This window comes from Taeniopygia guttata, chromosome 2, assembly GCF_048771995.1.
Source record: "Taeniopygia guttata chromosome 2, bTaeGut7.mat, whole genome shotgun sequence".
Classification (NCBI taxonomy): Eukaryota; Metazoa; Chordata; class Aves; order Passeriformes; family Estrildidae; genus Taeniopygia; species Taeniopygia guttata.
In genome coordinates, this window is record NC_133026.1 from 63,902,868 (window position 1) to 63,921,100 (window position 18,233).

Genomic DNA, 18,233 nt, shown 5'->3' on the forward strand with positions numbered 1-18,233 from the left:
ACAGACAGCTGTGTTTGTGGGATTCTACTGTCTAGCACCTGGCTCTAAGGTTTATTTACAATGTTCTCACTTAGGGGCTGCTCTGGTTCCTTCATTTCATCATGTGAAGTGAGGCACTGGAGTCCAGAACAGTCTCAGGGCAGTGCTGTTACACAGCTGTCCACCGGTACACCATGTGGTCTGGCTTCAGGGAAGTTTATTAGTGTTGGTGACCTTTATTCCACCTGGTATTTTGGTGGGCATCGAATCAAAGGAAGCTCTAGAGTAAATGTGACAGGATTAAGAGGGATTCTTACAGCATAAAAATAAACAAATACATTGAAGACATAGTAAATTGCCTATTTGTCTTTAGGCTGCAAGATTGTTAAAGCCAGAGGGGCAAATGGCTACATTGCTGAGAAAATAGAAGTGAGATGTGAAATACTAAGAGGGTATCAGTCTTGTTAGCAGGCTCTAATACAGCAAATTTCCACTCTCAGCATAACAGAATGAAAGCACTGAATTGTTTTAGAGTGTAGCAGTGCAGGGACCTCAGATTATTGTCAGAATATGCCCCTTATTATAATTTCAAGGAAAATAACAGCTGATTTTCTGGGTCTGACTGCTCTTTCCCATGAGTTGGCAGCAAAACATTTTGCCCTGAACTTTTGTCCCAAAGTCTATGGTTCTCTTTATAATGCTGACTTTATCTTGGCTGCCATCTACCCATAGTCTAAAAAGCATATTCTCACATCAACCTGCATGTATTTAAACTTCTCATTTGCTTTGCTCTTGACGAAAATAAAAATTGTGACAGAGGTGTTTTTTGGGCTGGAGAAAAACAGATAGACTTAATGCACAACTCAAAAAGCATTTGCCATCAGTTGAATGCAGAGCAGTTGTGCCAGATTGACTTACTAAAGGGAGAGTAGCTGACAAATGAGCTGCTAATTTTATCTTTCAGTTCAAGAACTGTGTTTTCACCAACTTGGCTCTGGTGGGGTAGCTGAATGCTGTGTTTTAAATCGGTGAATAGGGGTACTCTTACAGTAAGGATGCTAATGCTTTTTGGTCTGGGTTAGTCAACGGATTTGCTTGAGCTGTGTTACGGTATGCAGCTTGTAGCCTGTCTGACCACTGGAGAAAGTTTGGGTTTTAGTTAATAATAAACCCGAGATTCAATACTAGTCAGCTCTGGCTGAGCTATAGTGTGTTTCTGATCCTTGCTTCAAGGTGAACCAGTAATTACTCTATCTTTGTTATTTTGCTGATTTGAAGAGAAGGCAGTCTGGAAAGCAGGCTTTGAAATCATCAAGTGCATCATGTAGAGCTGCAGCACTCATTTAAAGAGGAGAGGGGCAACAGTAGTGGGTTGATAATTTTGCAGAAATAGCCTGGGGATTAAGCATCATCTAAACTGTCAGCACATATGCAGGGATTTTCCTCACGGCACAGTGTGTTTGTGCTCTGTCTTGAGCCAGCTTTTAACAGGGTGCAATATAATTGGAGCTGAGCATTACTCCACAGTTGGGTTGCATGTGCTAAAATTAAAGTTGTATAAGTAGGATGGAATGAGTGTTTGTGAATTACACGTTTGTATACAAAAAAAGGGGGAGGGGCTCTGAGATAATGCATTCTAATTTTGAGTGTTCAGACTTCATAATGGCAGCATTTCTTGCTTTCTTTCTAATGTTTTGCAAGTGCTAGTACATTAGACCTTGGCCTGTATGTGTGGCCTACAGTGATTACCTTTGGGATGTAGAGGCTGAAATGTAGTTGGAAAAACATACACAAGCAAAACAATGGGGAACAGTGAGAGAACCTAATCCTTTCATTTTAGAAACAAAGTCTCAAAACTTGTTTCTTGTTTTCTTCAGAACAAATGGTAGAATAGCTCTTCATCCATGTCCACAGGTCGCAGAAGTTATTGCAAAATTATTATGGCCCTGTTTTTGAAAACAAAACATAGTACAAGTATTCTCTAGAATGGTTCCACATATCATGCAGGAGGGGATATTGCTTTAATGAGACATAAAAAAGAACTTTCTTTAATTCTGTGTCAGCATCTTGTCGTCCTATTGTGCCAGCAAATGTGTCACAGAGACTTGGGTTAGTCATTCACAATGTTCTTTGTGAATGCTTGTGTCTGACAACCTGGAAATGGTTGCTTCTGAGTGGATGACTTTGGAATATCACTGGAGAAAGAGAATTGTGTGAAGAGAGGAAATGCATAGACACACTCATACCTATCAGCTTGCAGCTAAAGAACTGCTGAGAATGGGTTCTGCTTTTTGCTTGTTTTCAAGCTTTTACTAGTGATTCTTAAGACAGGTGAAGAGAACTTCAGTAGAAAATGTCACTTGCCATAAAAATTATGCTTTCCCATTGGTCATGCAGAGATGGTTTTTGTACTGTCTTGTCACTAGAGCTGTGCATCATTCTAATGGAAAACTGAGGTTTAATTTTGAGTGCCAAATCATCTTCCTTTTAATATGCAGACGCTAGTGCATAAGCCATGCCTAGCTTCTGGTGAGGTTGTGAAAATGCCCTTTACATCATCCAGTAGCCATCCTTGTGGACAAATTGAGGCAAACAGCTTTGGTTCCTGCAAGAGTGCCATTTCATCCTTGGCTAGAAGAGTGGTGGCTTTGCTCAGTGTCTCAAGGGCATTCTTAAATCAGGCTGAGCTCTCTGGTCGGCTTCATTGTTTGTACTCGTGGTTTGACTATGGTTACTCCTGATTCTCACCTGGGCGGAGAATGATGGGTTTCATAATGGTTTTTTTTGGAGTCACGTACACTCCTGCATTGTCACCTCTTTCTTGCTATGATCTCATCAGATCTTGCGAGCTTCAGAAGGGTGGGGCCTGGCTGGTGTGCCTGGATGGGATGCTTCCAGCAGAAACACAGGATGCTGAAGGAAATGGTGCTGATGATTCAGTAAATGCCACTCTTCCTTCTGAGTCAGCCATGGAGCAGAACATGCAGCCCGTACAAAAGGGCACCAAGATAGTGTTTTGCCATCACGATGGGGTGGAAAATCTGAAGTTCTGACAACTTGTGCTGTTAAAAATCTTTGGGAAGAATAATGATGTTTGCCCATGTATTCTGATGATGTTCCAGGAATTACTTTCTGGTCAGCTAAATTCCTCCTGGCAGTTCGAGCTCCTTGCAATGGCCTTCACTTCCTGTCCTAAATTGCTACTGCTGAGTATCTATGTGCCGTTAAAACAGCTGCTGTACTTCTGTGATAGTTGAAATGGCCCCTGTTTATAAATTCAGAGGTTTCTGAAACTTGCTTGAGGGATCTATCAGTTGATAAATGTATAAATGCAAGTTACTTTTTTAGCAGTGGCCTTTTGTACTTGGGATGGATTATGTTTTTCCACCCTCATCACTGACAGCTTTCTAGTCCTTTTACATTTATATTCCTTCTGATTGTTTTGTCCTCTTTTGTCCACAGGAAACAAAAGAAGAGAAGTCTTCCTATACCTGTCCTTTGTGTGAAAAGATTTGCACTACACAGCACCAGCTAACTATGCACATTCGTCAGGTAAGCAGAGTACCAGCTCTTGGTTTCTTACTTCTATCAAGAGTGTTTCACTTGCCAGGTTGCATTTTGCAGTGGTGAAAAACAGTTCCATGTGCAAGCCAATGGAATGCTTCCATTGTTTTGCTTTTATTTTAGCCTTCCCTTGCATTTTCTTCAAAAAGTACACCCCACAAACCTAACCCCGAGGTGGGTAGTTTTCCTCCCTTCCTTGCCTGGCATTTCATCCCCCACCCAGTGGCTCAAACAAGGATGTGTGTCCTGTTCTGCATAGCTTAAGGTATCCTAAGGATCCGGAAAACCACTTCCATCATGAGGCCTAAGTCCTGTTTTATTATCCTGTTTGAGTACAGAGTTTTTACTTGTCATGCAAATTAAGAAGCAGGAAGACATAATTTTTAAATCAACTCAAGTGTAAAAGAGTCTCTTAGTCTTTGACAGGATGTAGCAGTTTTGGGAGGCTTTTTTATTTTTTTTTTTACTGGATAATGCACTTTTTTGTCAGCTACAGGCCTGTTCTTGCTCCTCCTGAAATATATGCATACTTAATAAGGAGGTTTGCCCTTTTCTCTAGCAGAAGGTTCTACTTTGGATGGTAAGGTGTGGTTGATGACTGGCTTCACTAGATACTCATTACTTCAGTTTTTCCTCTTGTAGTGTAACTGTTACTTAATTTTTTACTCTCCTGATGTTTTTGGGGGATTTTTTTTTTGTATGTGAAGAGATCTTCAAGTCTGTGAATGCAAGTAAGAAAGAGTGGTACAAATAGGACAGTAGCTAATGGCTGTAACTTGACCTTGTAATGCATTTTTATGGCCATAGAAGTCTGCATGTACACTCAGAAGCAGTTTAGTTTTGTTGTCTTACTATGCAGTAAGTTTAAAATTAATACCTTTAAAGAGAATTTGTTTTTAAGTGTCTGTCTTCTGCTTGAAGTTCATCATTCCATCCTCTTTCCTTACCACTCACACAACCCCAAACCACTGCACAACTTAAAGTATTCCAAAGTACCATTTGTCTGATGGGTTGTTGCTGAGTCCCTCTGTATCCTCTTCTGCTGCAGACCCAGCAGAAATGCTGCATTGCAGGCTGTATGAAACAGCTACTTGTGCTGGTGCATTAAGGGGTTAAAGATGAGGGGGGAGGAGGGGGGCTGGAGTTGAGGGAGGAGGGCTGGGGAGGAGAGGTATCTACAGGGCACACCCTCATAGAAGGTATTGTGCCAAGTAGCTCTTTAGAGCTGCTTAATTTAAGATGTTTATAGTTCTTGCTGATATTTTACTGGCACTTCAGAAGGGGCGTTCAATGAAAAAAAAAATCATTGCTTTCTCCAGCATAACACTGACACTGGAGGGACAGACCATTCCTGCAGCATCTGTGGAAAGTCTCTGAGCTCAGCGAGCTCCCTTGATCGCCACATGCTGGTGCACTCAGGTGAAAGGCCTTATAAATGTTCAGTATGTGGACAGTCCTTCACCACCAATGGAAACATGCACAGGTGAGTGCTGATCGTCCCAGGAGTTTGGAAAGGTTTACAGTATAGGGGGCTGTTTTGTTTCCTTGGAGGGACTAGCAAGCTGACTAAAGACACTTGGACAGGAAATGTGGAGTATCTGTGACCTACAAATGTGGCACAACACACACTACAGCTACTAGGATGCTTAAGTAGTGGGAGGAAATCAGAATTGAGAAAGATCTTCTAGCTTTCTTTAAGTATTATCAAGAGTTGTTATAACTTTTTTTTAAATAGTAATAGTAGTATGTCAAATGGATTTTTCTTAGGGGTTAAAAATATATAGCCAAACTATATATTAGCTTCTAATTTCGTAGCTTCAGTGTCATGGATTCAAGTGGTTGTATTAGAACATCTGGGGTTTTGTTGGTATTATGTACTTAGGTATCCAAGTGCCATCATGAAGATGCCTCTTTGGTATATTTATCTTGGTTTTAAATACATGCATTAATATTTGTTTGCACTATAGACAACTTATTGCACTATAGATCTGGCAAATTCTCTGCAGTCCAAATTTCCAAATGTAGTTTCCTTTGTACGGATGTAGCAATATGAACACTTGTCAACTGGGGAAACAAAATATTAAAGCATGTGTGTTTTCCTTCCCCTCTCTCATCCCTTGATTCAGTATTCATTTATTTGCATGGGTGGAACATCTCAGAACTGATTAAGACTTCATGGATTCCCACATAGCTTTAGTCCCCATATCAAAGAGTTTACAATCTACAAAGAAACTGTAAGACAGGTGGGGGAAAAGAATATTGGTTCCAAGCAAAAGGGCAAGAGTGATGGTTATAGACTGTTTCTGTGTGGAAAGTAAGAAGTCTTGTTTCCCTGATTGTCACTAATAATTTTCCAAGCAGTGTGCTATAGGTAGAATGAAAGGGTGATTTTGATAACAGTAGGAAAGATAACATAGTTCTGCAGAGTGGGAGCAATACCTGCTTGCAGCGTTACCTTTTCTGTATCCTTTTGCTCCTGTTAAACACTAGGATGAAAAGAGAGGGAATGCAGTTTTGTGATTCTGTATTTATTTAACTTACAATAGATTGGAATTGGGGAGAGTTAGCAAGATAGATAAAAAATGAGAAGGGAAGAGCACAAAGAGATACTGACCTTGGGCACTGAATAAATCATACATCTGACTCATCTGACCAGAGGTGTTGTGAGCCATGTTTGCCAGGTCGGGTCATTACTCTGTGTGACGTGTGGAAGGCAGGGCCACTGCTGAGTTGCAACTGATGCCACTGTCAGGATCCAAGGGTGACTTCCAGTGGTGGAACTCTGTGATGGTCAGTCCTTGTGTCTGGGTGGCTTGCTGAAGGACTGCTTGTGTGGTTTATTTGAGATTTTTCTCACTGGGCATCTCTTACGCTCTCCTAGAAGCAGGAAAGGGAGGCTTCCCCTGAAACCTTGACTCCGGGCCTGTAAGAGATTGATGTAGTCAACTTCGCTTATACAGCTTCCCCCGTGTAGAAATTCTTAGCATGCTTTTGTAGCAAATTTATAGCCAGATTTGCCAGACTGTGACTTGCCCAAAAGAAGTAGAGATCAGTACCTTCTGATGAGAAGATAGTTTGGTTTTAATTTTTTTCTCTTAACAAGATGATGCCTGAAGTTACCAGGATGGAGTGCTGTATTTACTGACCACACTAAGAAGGACCTAAGTTCATGCAAGGAAACTCTTAATATTAGAAGTTTTTTTGTCTGATAGATGCCTGTCAGTTCTGTTAAGCTCCTTCTTGTGCAGGGCTACCTTGCAACAGCAGAAGGCTGTTCCCAAGCTTGGTATCTCTGCAACGAGTGACCCCAGACCCATGACAAGCAAAATCCTGAGCACACTGAAACATGCTGGTTCTGCCAAAGGAGAGTTGTGGTTGGCAGACTGTGCCTTCTGGTCTTTTTTAGTGAATTACCTTTTCTTGTTGCTATAGCTGACTGTAGTACTGGATCTTGTTGCTAAAGAAAGGCATGAATGTGCAAGTAGGCAGATGAGGATAAATGCAAAGTGAAATCAATTTTTTTATCTGGTGCTATGACATACTCACAACAAAGATGTTTATTGTGCCCACCAATACCTCTTTCTGAAACAGGTATTTCTGGTCTAAGCTGGTGTGAAGTAAATTTCTTTTTCAGGCATCTCAAATTTAGCTCTAGCATCATGTCCAAGGGACTGTCAGTGCTATGGCTGAATGCATCTCACAGCTCATTCAAAACTGCTTCTGCCTCAGGATTCTGGAGCAAAGACCTGTTTGCCAGGTCCTGCCTCATGTCTAACTCCTGCAGGCCATGTCTGTGATGGTGCCATGTCTGTTCTTTTGTACCAGCTAGATGATACTACAAGTCCATCTTTCTCCTCTTTTGTGTGCAGTTCTTTTATTGTTCTCTATTTTTGTGTTCTTGTATCTAAGTAGTGATAGAAGTATGTCAATACCAGCAAAGAAACAATAAAAATTATTTCCTCATGTGCCCCTGGTAGCCAGCAGGCTGGTATCCCTGGACCATTGCACAGCATGGGGTCAGAGAGAAGAGTTACAGGTTCAGCAGAAACTTGAGATGTGCTTGTGAAGGTCTTACAGGAACTTCCCAGGATTTATGGCACTTACACCAAATATGCTTAGTTTATAGGAGAGGAGCAAGGGAGAAGTTGGTCTACTGGTATCTGAATGGTGGAAAAATATGTAGGCTTATGCCATGTACATCCTCTCTTCTATTTCCCCCCCACCCCCCGCCATGTTCTGGCTCTTATTTAACTGTCTATACTATTTTTAAATCCAGACTTTTAAAAGACCTTTTAGGGGAAAAAGGTCAACAGAATGGTTCTGTCCAGGGAAATACTGTGCCATAGGAGTACTTACTGCTGTTCCATCACAGAATGAAATTTCTGATCAGTCTTTCAACCTCAAAGCAACCACATCATTAGGCATTCAGCTGAGTAGAGGAGGAAAGGAGACAAGTTTGGTTGCTTTTTTGGGTTAGAAAATGTTTACCAAAGTTGTTACACTCTCAAGTGCCAACCATCTCCATCAAAACTATTCTTTCACCACCTTCACTTTACCAAGGGAGAAAAAAACTCCAGAGCTCTTACTTGATGCTCTTTTGCATTACAATAAAACTACTGTGCAACAGATGAACTTTTTTGTGGAGTGAGTGAGAACTCGCTGTGTGCTGTTTCCTGTACATCTCTTCCTTGAGTTACTGTAGCTGTGCTGGGGTGTTGCATGTACTCTTCACTTGTGAAATCGATGCTGGCCTTCCTGACTCCCACAATACATGCAACACTTCATTTGTTAATGAGTCATAGCCTCTCACATGAAGTCCAATTTCTTTTTGTTGTGCTTCTTGGCTCCTCGTCAACAAGTCTTAAGTTGAATGGGCACAGCAGACTGGGGTGGAGTGGGAAGGTTCTCTTGTGCAATACTAGTAAGAAAGAGAGGTTAAAACCTGATTCCTTTTCTGACCAGTGTGATTCTTGGCCAGGATTTTCAGCAGGGAACTCTGAGCCCAGAGTATTTTACCCTTATCCCTTAGCCTTATCCTCACCCTTCTTTGCTAGAGAGACAGACCCTGTGGCTTTCTCTCAGTCACAGTGAATTAAAGTTGAATACTCATACCTCCATCAGGAACATAAACTATATGGAGGGGAAGGGGGCGTATGAAGAGTTTCTGTAGCTGTGTAAGAGCTGGGGATTTCCAGTGTACTGTCTCCACTCAGAAGATTGTGACTACTAAAGCCTTTCCAAAGGTTTTCATCTGTAATGTCATAGTAGCTCCCTAGGGAGTTTATCTGTGAATGCCAGCTCCAAGGAGTCCTTTTGGGTCTAGACTCTGACACCAAATAGGAGGTTTCAGGTTTCATGCTCTATCTCTACTACTACCTCTCCCCAAAATGCAGACAGAGGAGTTAGGCTACTGCTGTGCTTTTAGTGGTGGTTTGTGAGCATTAGGAAGGGACCTTGAGGTAGAAAAAAAAATTATCCTTGACTTTCTGTGTTGCAGTCAAATAGAACATGCATCAACCTTCAGTGGGAAGGGCGATGCCTCCACTTGCTCCAAAAGTGTTTCCTTTGGGGGTAGGATACTTTGCCAGCAGTTCCTTTTCCATTTCTGTGACTAAGGATAGTCTGTGCCTATCACTTTAAAGTCACATTTTCCTCCCTGCCAAAGACATGCTCTCCATGCAAGTAGAAAATGTTAATGGGGTATAAATGCCAAAAGGGAGGCGAGAAATTACCTTCCTGCCAGTTTCCAGTGGGAAGCTATTAAAGGCTCTGTGGCAAGTCTGAAAAGAGTAAAGGAATAACACATGTGTTTCAGCCACAGCTTTCCAGTTTGGTAAATGAAGGAGCATTGTCCATGGCTGGTTTTCTCAAGACTGTCCATATAAGTCCAGTAATGCAAGCTAACTGAAGTGTTTCGTTTGAAACTAAAATACTAGAAAGTATCTACCTTCTTTCTCTTCTTTCATTCCTTGCCCCATACATGGCAAAATTATTCAGAATGGCTTTTTTATTTACATCCTGCTTAGGTACTTGTGGGCTATTTATGTACCATCTCAGGAGCAGGTCTCAAAGTTGGGGGATTTTTTTTTTTTTTTTTTTGGCACATGTGAAACACCACATGCAACAACCACATGCAGAAGTCTTTGAAACTCAGATTGGAAGATCTGGATCACAGAAGCTATGCTTTGAAGCATTCTTACAAAGGGTCCTATCAAAGAAGGTATTTCTTCTTTTAATTAAGAAGTCACTTTCATTTCTCAATCTTACTTTCAGTACTATATAGTTTTCCCAAACTTCTGATTTTAATATGTTGTGGAGAGATAAACAGCTGTCTTTTTAATCAAGGTATGGCAATACTCTGATGTTCAAGTCTTTCTGAACCAACACTTTATGTGTGCACCTGTGTGTTGCTGACTGAGTTTCTTGAGAAAGACAGAAAATGCAGATGCTGGAGGGTAATCTGTGAATTTTGACATTTTAACCGGCCGTCTTTGCTGGCACATGAAGAGCGTGCAAGTCTGGAAGATTGTAATGCACTGCTCAGAAAATGAATGTTGGATCCTGATAAAGGCATAGGGGTTGGGATGCATACACTTCAAAGGTTTCTCTGCTCCCTTTAACAAGAGTCCGGGTGTCATGGGCAGGCATGCACACAGGCCACCTGTGACTCTGCAAATGTCCAGTAGGCAGAGTGTCCTCAAGATCTGGCTGAATCCATCCTCTCTCTGCATTCCACCTGTGAATCGCTCCCGTGTTATTTATGGCATTGGCCTGCTTCCAGTACGCTGTGTGTGCTTTGTGGGGTGCAGCGCAGTAACAATGCCCAGCCTTCGCGTACAAATAGGATCTCTGTAGTCCAGCACGTGCAGGCTGGCATTTGCTTAAGATGGAAGTTTTGGAGGCAGACATAGCCAAATGTGATGAAGACCTTTTTTCTTTCCCAGAAGAGGAGAGGAACTGCCTTGTTACAACATGGTTTGCTTTCTGGTGGCTTGCAAGTGGAAATTTGGTGTAGCTTTGAAAAACTGAATGTAGAAGATCTTGAAGCTAAAATCAAATAGCCAAGGAGCTGACCACACAGAAAATTATTGACACTTCACACATGTGAAAAGGCTGTCTCTCATTGTCTTGCACAATAGAAATGTCTCTTTGGTCATCTCTTAAGGAGCTTTTATTTCAATGTAGTAATAGGTAAGCAGCGCTCTTAAATATTAAGAACCAGGCTGTACTACAGGCTTTTAAATCCATTCCTTATATGTGGGGGGATGATTTAACCACTGTCAGCATGCTAGTGAAAGATAATCTTCAGCAAATGCAAGTGCCCTAATTCTTCAGCAGGGATAATGAACACAGAGGACTAACTTCTGCTTCCAGCAACTGATGACTGTAGTTGTGGGATGCAGGTGAGATGTGATAGGTGGTTTGGTTTTCTTTGCAGTTAAGAATGTTTGTTACATTTTTTGCTACTACGTTTTGTAAATAAGGATGGAGAAACAGGTGGAGGGAAGCTTTTTGGCCTCTCCTGTCAGCAGATAAAACCCAGAATATGTGTTTGGTACTCTGCTGAGACCCCCAGGTTTTGAAGAAGGTTAAATTAGAAAGAGAGAAAGAAAGACTTTCCAAAAACAATACGGCAGTAAGAGTCTGTTTCTCTGTGTCTTTCATTCATATTAGAAGTCTACAGTGTTTTTAATTGTTCCAGGAAGAAACTTTTGTCTGTCTCACTGTTGCTGAGTAGATTTACTTCTGGAAAGACTATCTATAAACTTTTATTTAATTAACATGGCTCACAAATAGGGTGCTCAAAAAAAAAAAAAGCCCTCCACCAGTATCTTCAGCAATAAAAGATTCTGGATGACCTCCTGTGCCACAGAACCTCTGTGAGCCCTCAGAGCTGAAAGGAGATGCCATGATTTCAGATGTGTTACATGCTGCTTGTAGGCTTGGACAGTATCCCCCTTCAGTTATCGTTAAAGAACAGCAAAGGAAGTTAACACAAAAACATGAGTGCTGAGATCTGATTAGAATCAAGTGAAGCAAGGAAGTGCAGAGTTAAGATTTATATGCAGACCTTAATTAGGTCCATTGTTCTTGAGAACCTAAGCGTACACAATGAGGAACGTTATACTTGCATCTCCAAAGCTCCTCAGTACCTAAACATAAGACTTCAGTGTGCTTTTCAGTCCTAGATTTTCTCTGTGTGTTGCCTTTCTCTGTGTGTGTCTTTGCACAAGTCTAATCTTGTGCATTGTAAGGCTGTGGGTTCTTGTGTTTTGGTTTTCTGCAAGGCAAAAAAAGGGGACAGTCATAATGAGTTTAGGTTTCTGATGTGATTTGTGTTGAGGAGAGGGTGGTCTGACATGGCACGGTAATGCTGCCCTCCTCACGGGCAGTAACATGAATCTCCCTTATAACAGAGCGTATTGAGCGTAGCTTAGTGCTGCTTTGTTACCCATGTCACAGTTCAAATAAGCACAAGCCACTTGACAGATTAGACTCTAGTCTCAGAGCACATGGCAGTGCAAGACCTTGATCTTTCCACATAAGTACCCTTTCAGGAATATCACCTCCTCTGAAGGTCTAGTATTCTCAGGGATGTTTCCTCCCCTTCTCACCTTGAAGAGCTACAAAATAAATACAAGCCTTAACTTAGCAAGCACTAGAAAATCCAGGTGATCTTTGTGAGGAGTTGAGTGCTTTTAGTCCTCTGCCATAAACCTGACATGTGATTCTTGTGGACATGTTAGCTCTCAAGGTTAACAAATAACGTGTTGTTTTGTTCGCTTTTCGGTTCATGGTTTGTCTTGTAGCTTGTACTTCAGTTGGCTGATTCTGTGCAGAAAATGCCAGTGGTGAGAAAGTTTGCTCTGTGAGTTTGTATGTTAAGGTAATCTTTGTTCAGCCTGTTGTGCATGCATATCAGAAATACTTGCGTCACTTTTCTTATGAACGTGTATTCCCTGTCCTATCCCCCGAAAAGATACTGGGCAAAGTACCCACAAGAATGAGAAAAAAGTATCACAAACTGCATTTGTGGTTGCTGTCATTCCACCTTTAATGTATGTCTTCCAGCTTTATGTTTTTTCCCCCCCAGTATCTAACCTGCTCAACCTGTTCTAGTTCAGCATGCTGAAACCAGCAAACGGCAGAACATACCCCCTCTCAGGGTCAGCAAGTTTGTTCTTTTTTCTTTCCTCCCTTCTTTTAAAAATAGGCTGTTCCATAACAGTAGATTGACAGCATTGGGGAAAGCTTCTATAGCTGTTAAAAAAAAATAATTAAAAAAGCAAGGGGAAGCTTGTCATTTGGACTTAGCCAGGTACTTTCTCTAGGGTTGTTGAGCTATGATGCTCATATGCAAGATGTACACAGCTTAGGCAAAGATACAATTTTTAAAGTAGTAGTGCCATTATACAACTACTAAATATCACACTAAATATGCAAATACTGCTTTCTGTTTCTTGAGAGCATCTAGAGATATGCCAAGTTCTTCAGGCTGGTCTCTTAGCTGAAGTTTGCTAAACACTCTTAAGTGATTTTTTTGGTAAATCCTCAGAGTCAGCTTTCCAGTGCTGACTCATGTGAAAGGATACCTTGAAACAGAGAAGGTGTCCAACCTCTGTGTGGCTCATTTTTTACACTAAGACACTTCAGTGGTACCTTTTTTGACAGTTTCAGACAGAGGGGAGAGATAGTAAGGTGTCAATTGTTCATGGACTGTATGAACTCCACTTGAGAACTAAAGTTCACAAACTCCTGTAAAGTAACATAGGTCATGCGGGGATTTTTGTTTCCAGTTTGACTTAACAGACATGTAATAAGATGTGAAACTTCTTCCTAGTTCTTCGCCCCTCAAGCAAGGGAATGCTCTAGGGAAGGAGGACCACATGTTCAGGAACAGGAGAGGAAATGGGCTGAGCACGTGAAACCACTTTTGTTAGGATGCCATCCTCAGCGCTGGGAAGTTTGCAGTTTGTGTGTGTGCAGTGATAACCTTTTACTTCCTTGCCCCTTGAGATACTTGGTGGCTGCTGATACCGGGGTCATGTGGAGAACCTGCTTTTAAGGAAGATGGGCTTCCCTTATCTCGTGCAGCTTCCTTGCGAGTGTGCATGTGTTTTGTGTGTGTATGTGTGTCGGGGAGAGATACCCTGCTCCATCTGCACAGCGTCCCTGGCCGTCTGTGTTTTCCTTCTTGAGCTGTGTGACGCAGCAAGTTGCTCTGTGCTGTGCCATCAGGATTGCTCAACAGTGGAGTGTGAGGAGGGAACCAACAGCGAGAGGGCTTTGCCTGCTTCTGGGAAGTAGCTGAGGCTTATGTTTGCTTGGTTAAGAAAGGGGTGTGGATCTGGAGGGGAGGCAGGACATACCTAGGACTTCTTTGACTGTGTTTGCTCTTTAGGCTAAATATTTTCCCTGTTGATATACTTCCTCTGATTTTCTCTTTCCTTCTCTCTCCTTTTCCCCCCAGTTTTCAAAATTTAAAATGGCCTTAATTATCCTTACCTCCTAATAACACCTGTTTTCTTTAAACATTAGGTTTTCTGAAAAATCAGCAGTGAAGTAACCAAATAAAGTTATATAGTCTGGTATCTAAAGGACATGCCTAAAAACCACAAATCTCCAAAAAGATTGAAGGAAACAGTTCAGAATGGCCCAGGCCAGATTTTTTGTACATTTAAAAAATATTACTTCTGATTGATTTTACTGTTGTTAATCCTTTTTTCTCAAAGCTTAAGGAAGTATGATGGCCTGAGAAGGATCTTGTATAATAAAGGAGGATCTTGTCCTAATAAAGTTTCTTACAGCTTGGAAGTCTCCTTGCAGTATTTGGCATTGTTAATTTAGGTCTGCTCTGAACATAATGTAAGCTGTGTGTGACAGCTTGGTGAAGTGGTACTGGGATGCTCACACTGCATCTCCTCCTCTTTTGCCATCCCTTATGCCAGGGTTGATGCAAACTGCTTTCTTCTGCAGTCCTTTGGGAAGCTTTGCTTTGAAGGCATGGTTTGAATCACTTCCCTGTCACAGCATCATCAGGCAAATATTTGTCTCCCTTTTTTTCCTTTGAGGTGTTCTGACAACGTCACTGTTAGGGAATAGGAGTAACTTTGAGCCAAGCTGGGAATGCAGTTGTATCAATTTCAGCCTGTTTGAACTTGCTGAGTCTGTGTAGCAAGTAGTTGCTTAAATGTGAATACAGAATAATTATTCAGAAGTGGTACCCCCCCTCACTGGATTTGTTGATCATTATCTTTCTTCTCATGCTTACAACTTGCTTTTATTCACAGCAAAGCAAATTTTTTTCTCTAGGATAAAAATATAGAATGCTCTGTGTGCATGTGTGTGTATCGTATATCGTTAGGTATCATGTATTGGCAGCTGCGTGGCACTGGTTAACTTTGCAGACTGTCCCGGTAGCACTGAAAAGAGATTTGAAATCTGTTGTTCAAATGTAATCACCCATGGCTTTTTCAGCCTTAGCACACCCAGCCAGCCTTGGTGGATCTGAATAATGGCACTTCTCTCATCTCAGTGATGCCTTCTGCCAGGAGAATCTCACTGCACTGGGAGCCGCTATGAGCTGGGGAGGATGCTGAGGCCATGTCTGTGTGCCACCTGTGTGGCACCAAGGGGGCACATACACCCGCGTGCCGCCACGCGCTGCTGCATGGAGAGGCTCCCCAGGACCACGTTAGACATGGTGAACAGCGAGAACAAGCGCTGGAGACTCCATGGGGATGATGAGGTGTGCCGCCATGCCAGCAGGATGGCACTGCCTGGCTCTCATGGGGAGTGCTAGCAGGGGGATCTCCTGCTGGGCCTCCCTACAGACACGTGGCTGAAATGAGTCAGGACATCCCAATCTCATCCTTCCTGGGACCTGTTTGTCTCACACTACCCTTTCCCTGCATGCAGTGCAATGACTTTCCTACCAGCATAGCCATAGAGGCCTCCTGCTGCTCAGCTTCCTTTGGTTTGTCCCATGCTAGGGTTCAGTACTGGTTACCACTAGAGTATATGGGGGTACTTGGAATTTGTTTTGAAATTGCTTCGCAGTTTTAAGAGGGACTTTCCCATGTGATTGGGATTTTGGTATTTGTCTTATGACTTGCTGTGAAGTATGTGTGTGTGTGTGTGAGGGCTTTTTGGGCCATTTTTGGGTTTTTTTTTTTTTTGAGGATACAAGTATTAAGCCAAAAAAGAGAAGTCAAACAGAAACTTGTCCTAGTACAGTTCATGTCTGATTTCCAAAATTATCTCAAATTTTTTGGTTCCTGTGATTACAACTGGCAGGGGCTGAGTAGATTGCTCTCTTAAGTGGGTGATGTTGGTAATTAACACTGGAAATACATTGTCAATACAAATTCTCTACATGTTTTAACAAACAAACAACTGACTAAACTTCTTAACCCAAGGGCATAATGTTACTGCATTTTGACTTAAGTTTCAGTCATATTCACGAGACTCTTAAGGAGGGACTTAGCAGCAGGGTATTAAATGATTGTTCCTAAAAATACTGCTGCTTCACTTTCTCTTTGTTTAGGATTTACTTCCTGTATGGATCAAATGGCAGGAGCTTTGAAGAGAAGTTCCCTGTGTTTTCCTACATTTCCAGGCAACTTGGGCTAAAGTATCATTTTTTAAGACGAATGCAACAAAAACAGTGACAAAGATAATGTGACATAAAAATATCTGAAAGGAGTGTAATTTTAAAGCCTGTCTTCTCTTTCTTTGAGACATTTTCCATTTCATGGAGCATGAAGTACATCATGGTCCAAATTTCATCCTCTTGGATGCATGGCATCAGAACAAACAGCACTCCTGTTTGTTCTGATACCATGTCACTAAGTTGAAGCTTTAACAAAGCAGAGTATTTTTTTCTAAACAGAGATGTTTGGTCATGTTCTGAAGGATAGACCTTTTTTTTTTTAAGTATTGAAAAGGGGTTTTATGATTCTTTGGAGTTTGTTTACTGTTATTTGGGAGGAGCAGTGTAAGTGAAAGATCTTGAGACACAAAACAGTGAAAGACATAAAGCAATTGAATCAGATTAATTGTACTGACCAGCTCAGCCCTTCCCAGACCAGCTTGATAACTTGAGTAATTCTTTTTGTTGTAAGAGGAAAAACAAAGTGTATTGTAAATTAGGTGAAGGATGGAAAGGACTGATTTTTATTCTTTGTCTTTGATTTGAATGATTGGATGTGTGACTTCCTTGTCTTCAGATAAGCATCAGATATATAAGGATTTTCCATTTGGTTTTGATACCAAACTGTCTAGAAATCACAAAGGAGATGAGGAATAATCATGTGCAACACAGTAGAGTATAGGGAACATCTAGTGGTAAAGTGGAGAAACTTATAATATTATGTGAGATATGAAGCCAGAACCTGAACTTGATACTGTCAGATGATCTCTCTGGACTGATAATGCCCAGATTCATTGGCCTCCCCACTGCGTTTCCACAGACTTGAGGGAGGAGGAGGGTGTTTACATATACTGGATTCTGTGCTCAAGAATTAATCTTGATTTAGATGCTGGGACTTTCCCAACCAGGCCTCAGTGAAATTGCTTGCTGCTCCCCCTCTGGACATGCTGCTCCTTCTAATCAGACCTACCTGGCATAAACCTCTCTTGACTGAAAGCCAGCAGTGCTTGTGTTGCCATAGTTCTAAGGGAGAGGTTTAACCCTGAACCCTGCTCAGGGGCTGCAAATGCACCCTTTTGTTCCATACCTTCCTTTAGGCTGGGCTCCAAGCCAGACAGGCCTTTTTACTTTGGGACCTAAAGCACATCAGGAAGCATGGAAACTCAAGGTGCAGCTAGAGTGTACTTTTATCTCCCCAGAATTAAGAGGTGAGGGATTCCCACGCATGCTGAGGGATGATTTCTATCCAAGAGCCAAAGTGGTGCTGATCAGGTTATCCTGCATGCAAAGCAGAAGCTCCTGGTTTTGTTCATAATTCAATGGGACCCAGAGCCAGAAGCAGCTGCATCTTGCATTTGCCTCCTTCAGGATGCTTTGGCTGCTCATTCTAGCCTTGAGCCAGCCAGTCAAAACCTGCCCACGTTCTGGTTTTGGCATTGAAGCTGTAGGCTGCCCTGTTTTGAGGCCTTCAGAAAGCTTCTATGATCAATATGCAAATCCCCTTGGCATTATGAAAATACATCAGCCCTTTTTAGAGATCTGGTAAAGACTAGGATGTGACCAGCAGGAGCTGCATGTCACTTCAGCAGGACACATGCTCACCTGCGCTCCCCATGAGTCACCTCCCACAGACACTGTTCCAACACCATCCACAAGAGAAAAAGGAAAAAGACACTTGAGTTCTGCATTTGCCTATTACTACAGAAGTCTCTTCTTCAATGTAAAGTAGCAAAATATTCACTTGCTACTGTTCTAGTGGAATAGTCACCTCCTGGAATCATGCTCTGCATTACAGTGTGGGGCTGGAAACATTTTCTGCTCATTTGTCTTTAAAAAGGAAAAAAACAAAAAAGAAGCCAGGGGAATTCTTGTGCACTATCATCTTAGTCATCCTGGTCATCTGCTCATGTGACCCTGAGAGGGGAGAGGAAAGTTGTGGCAGAAGAGGGGAAGCGGAAGGTGATCCTAAGTGGGAGGATGGAATGAAAGTCAGTCAGGAACTTGAAAAAATGTGATTTTGTTGGGAGGGCTGACTGGC

At 41.9% G+C, this 18,233-nt stretch overlaps 1 protein-coding gene across 6 annotated transcripts in view; it reads left to right on the forward strand.

Moving 5' to 3' along the window:
* Positions 1-18,233, forward strand: part of RREB1 (ras responsive element binding protein 1) — a 120,834-nt gene that overhangs the window by 58,941 nt on the left and 43,660 nt on the right. For all 6 annotated transcript variants that reach the window (XM_072924110.1, XM_072924114.1, XM_032746851.3 and 3 more), the window contains 2 exons: positions 3,442-3,531; positions 4,863-5,026. In XM_072924110.1, the coding sequence (XP_072780211.1) occupies positions 3,442-3,531; positions 4,863-5,026 (254 nt within the window). The remainder of the gene's footprint in view (positions 1-3,441; positions 3,532-4,862; positions 5,027-18,233) is intronic.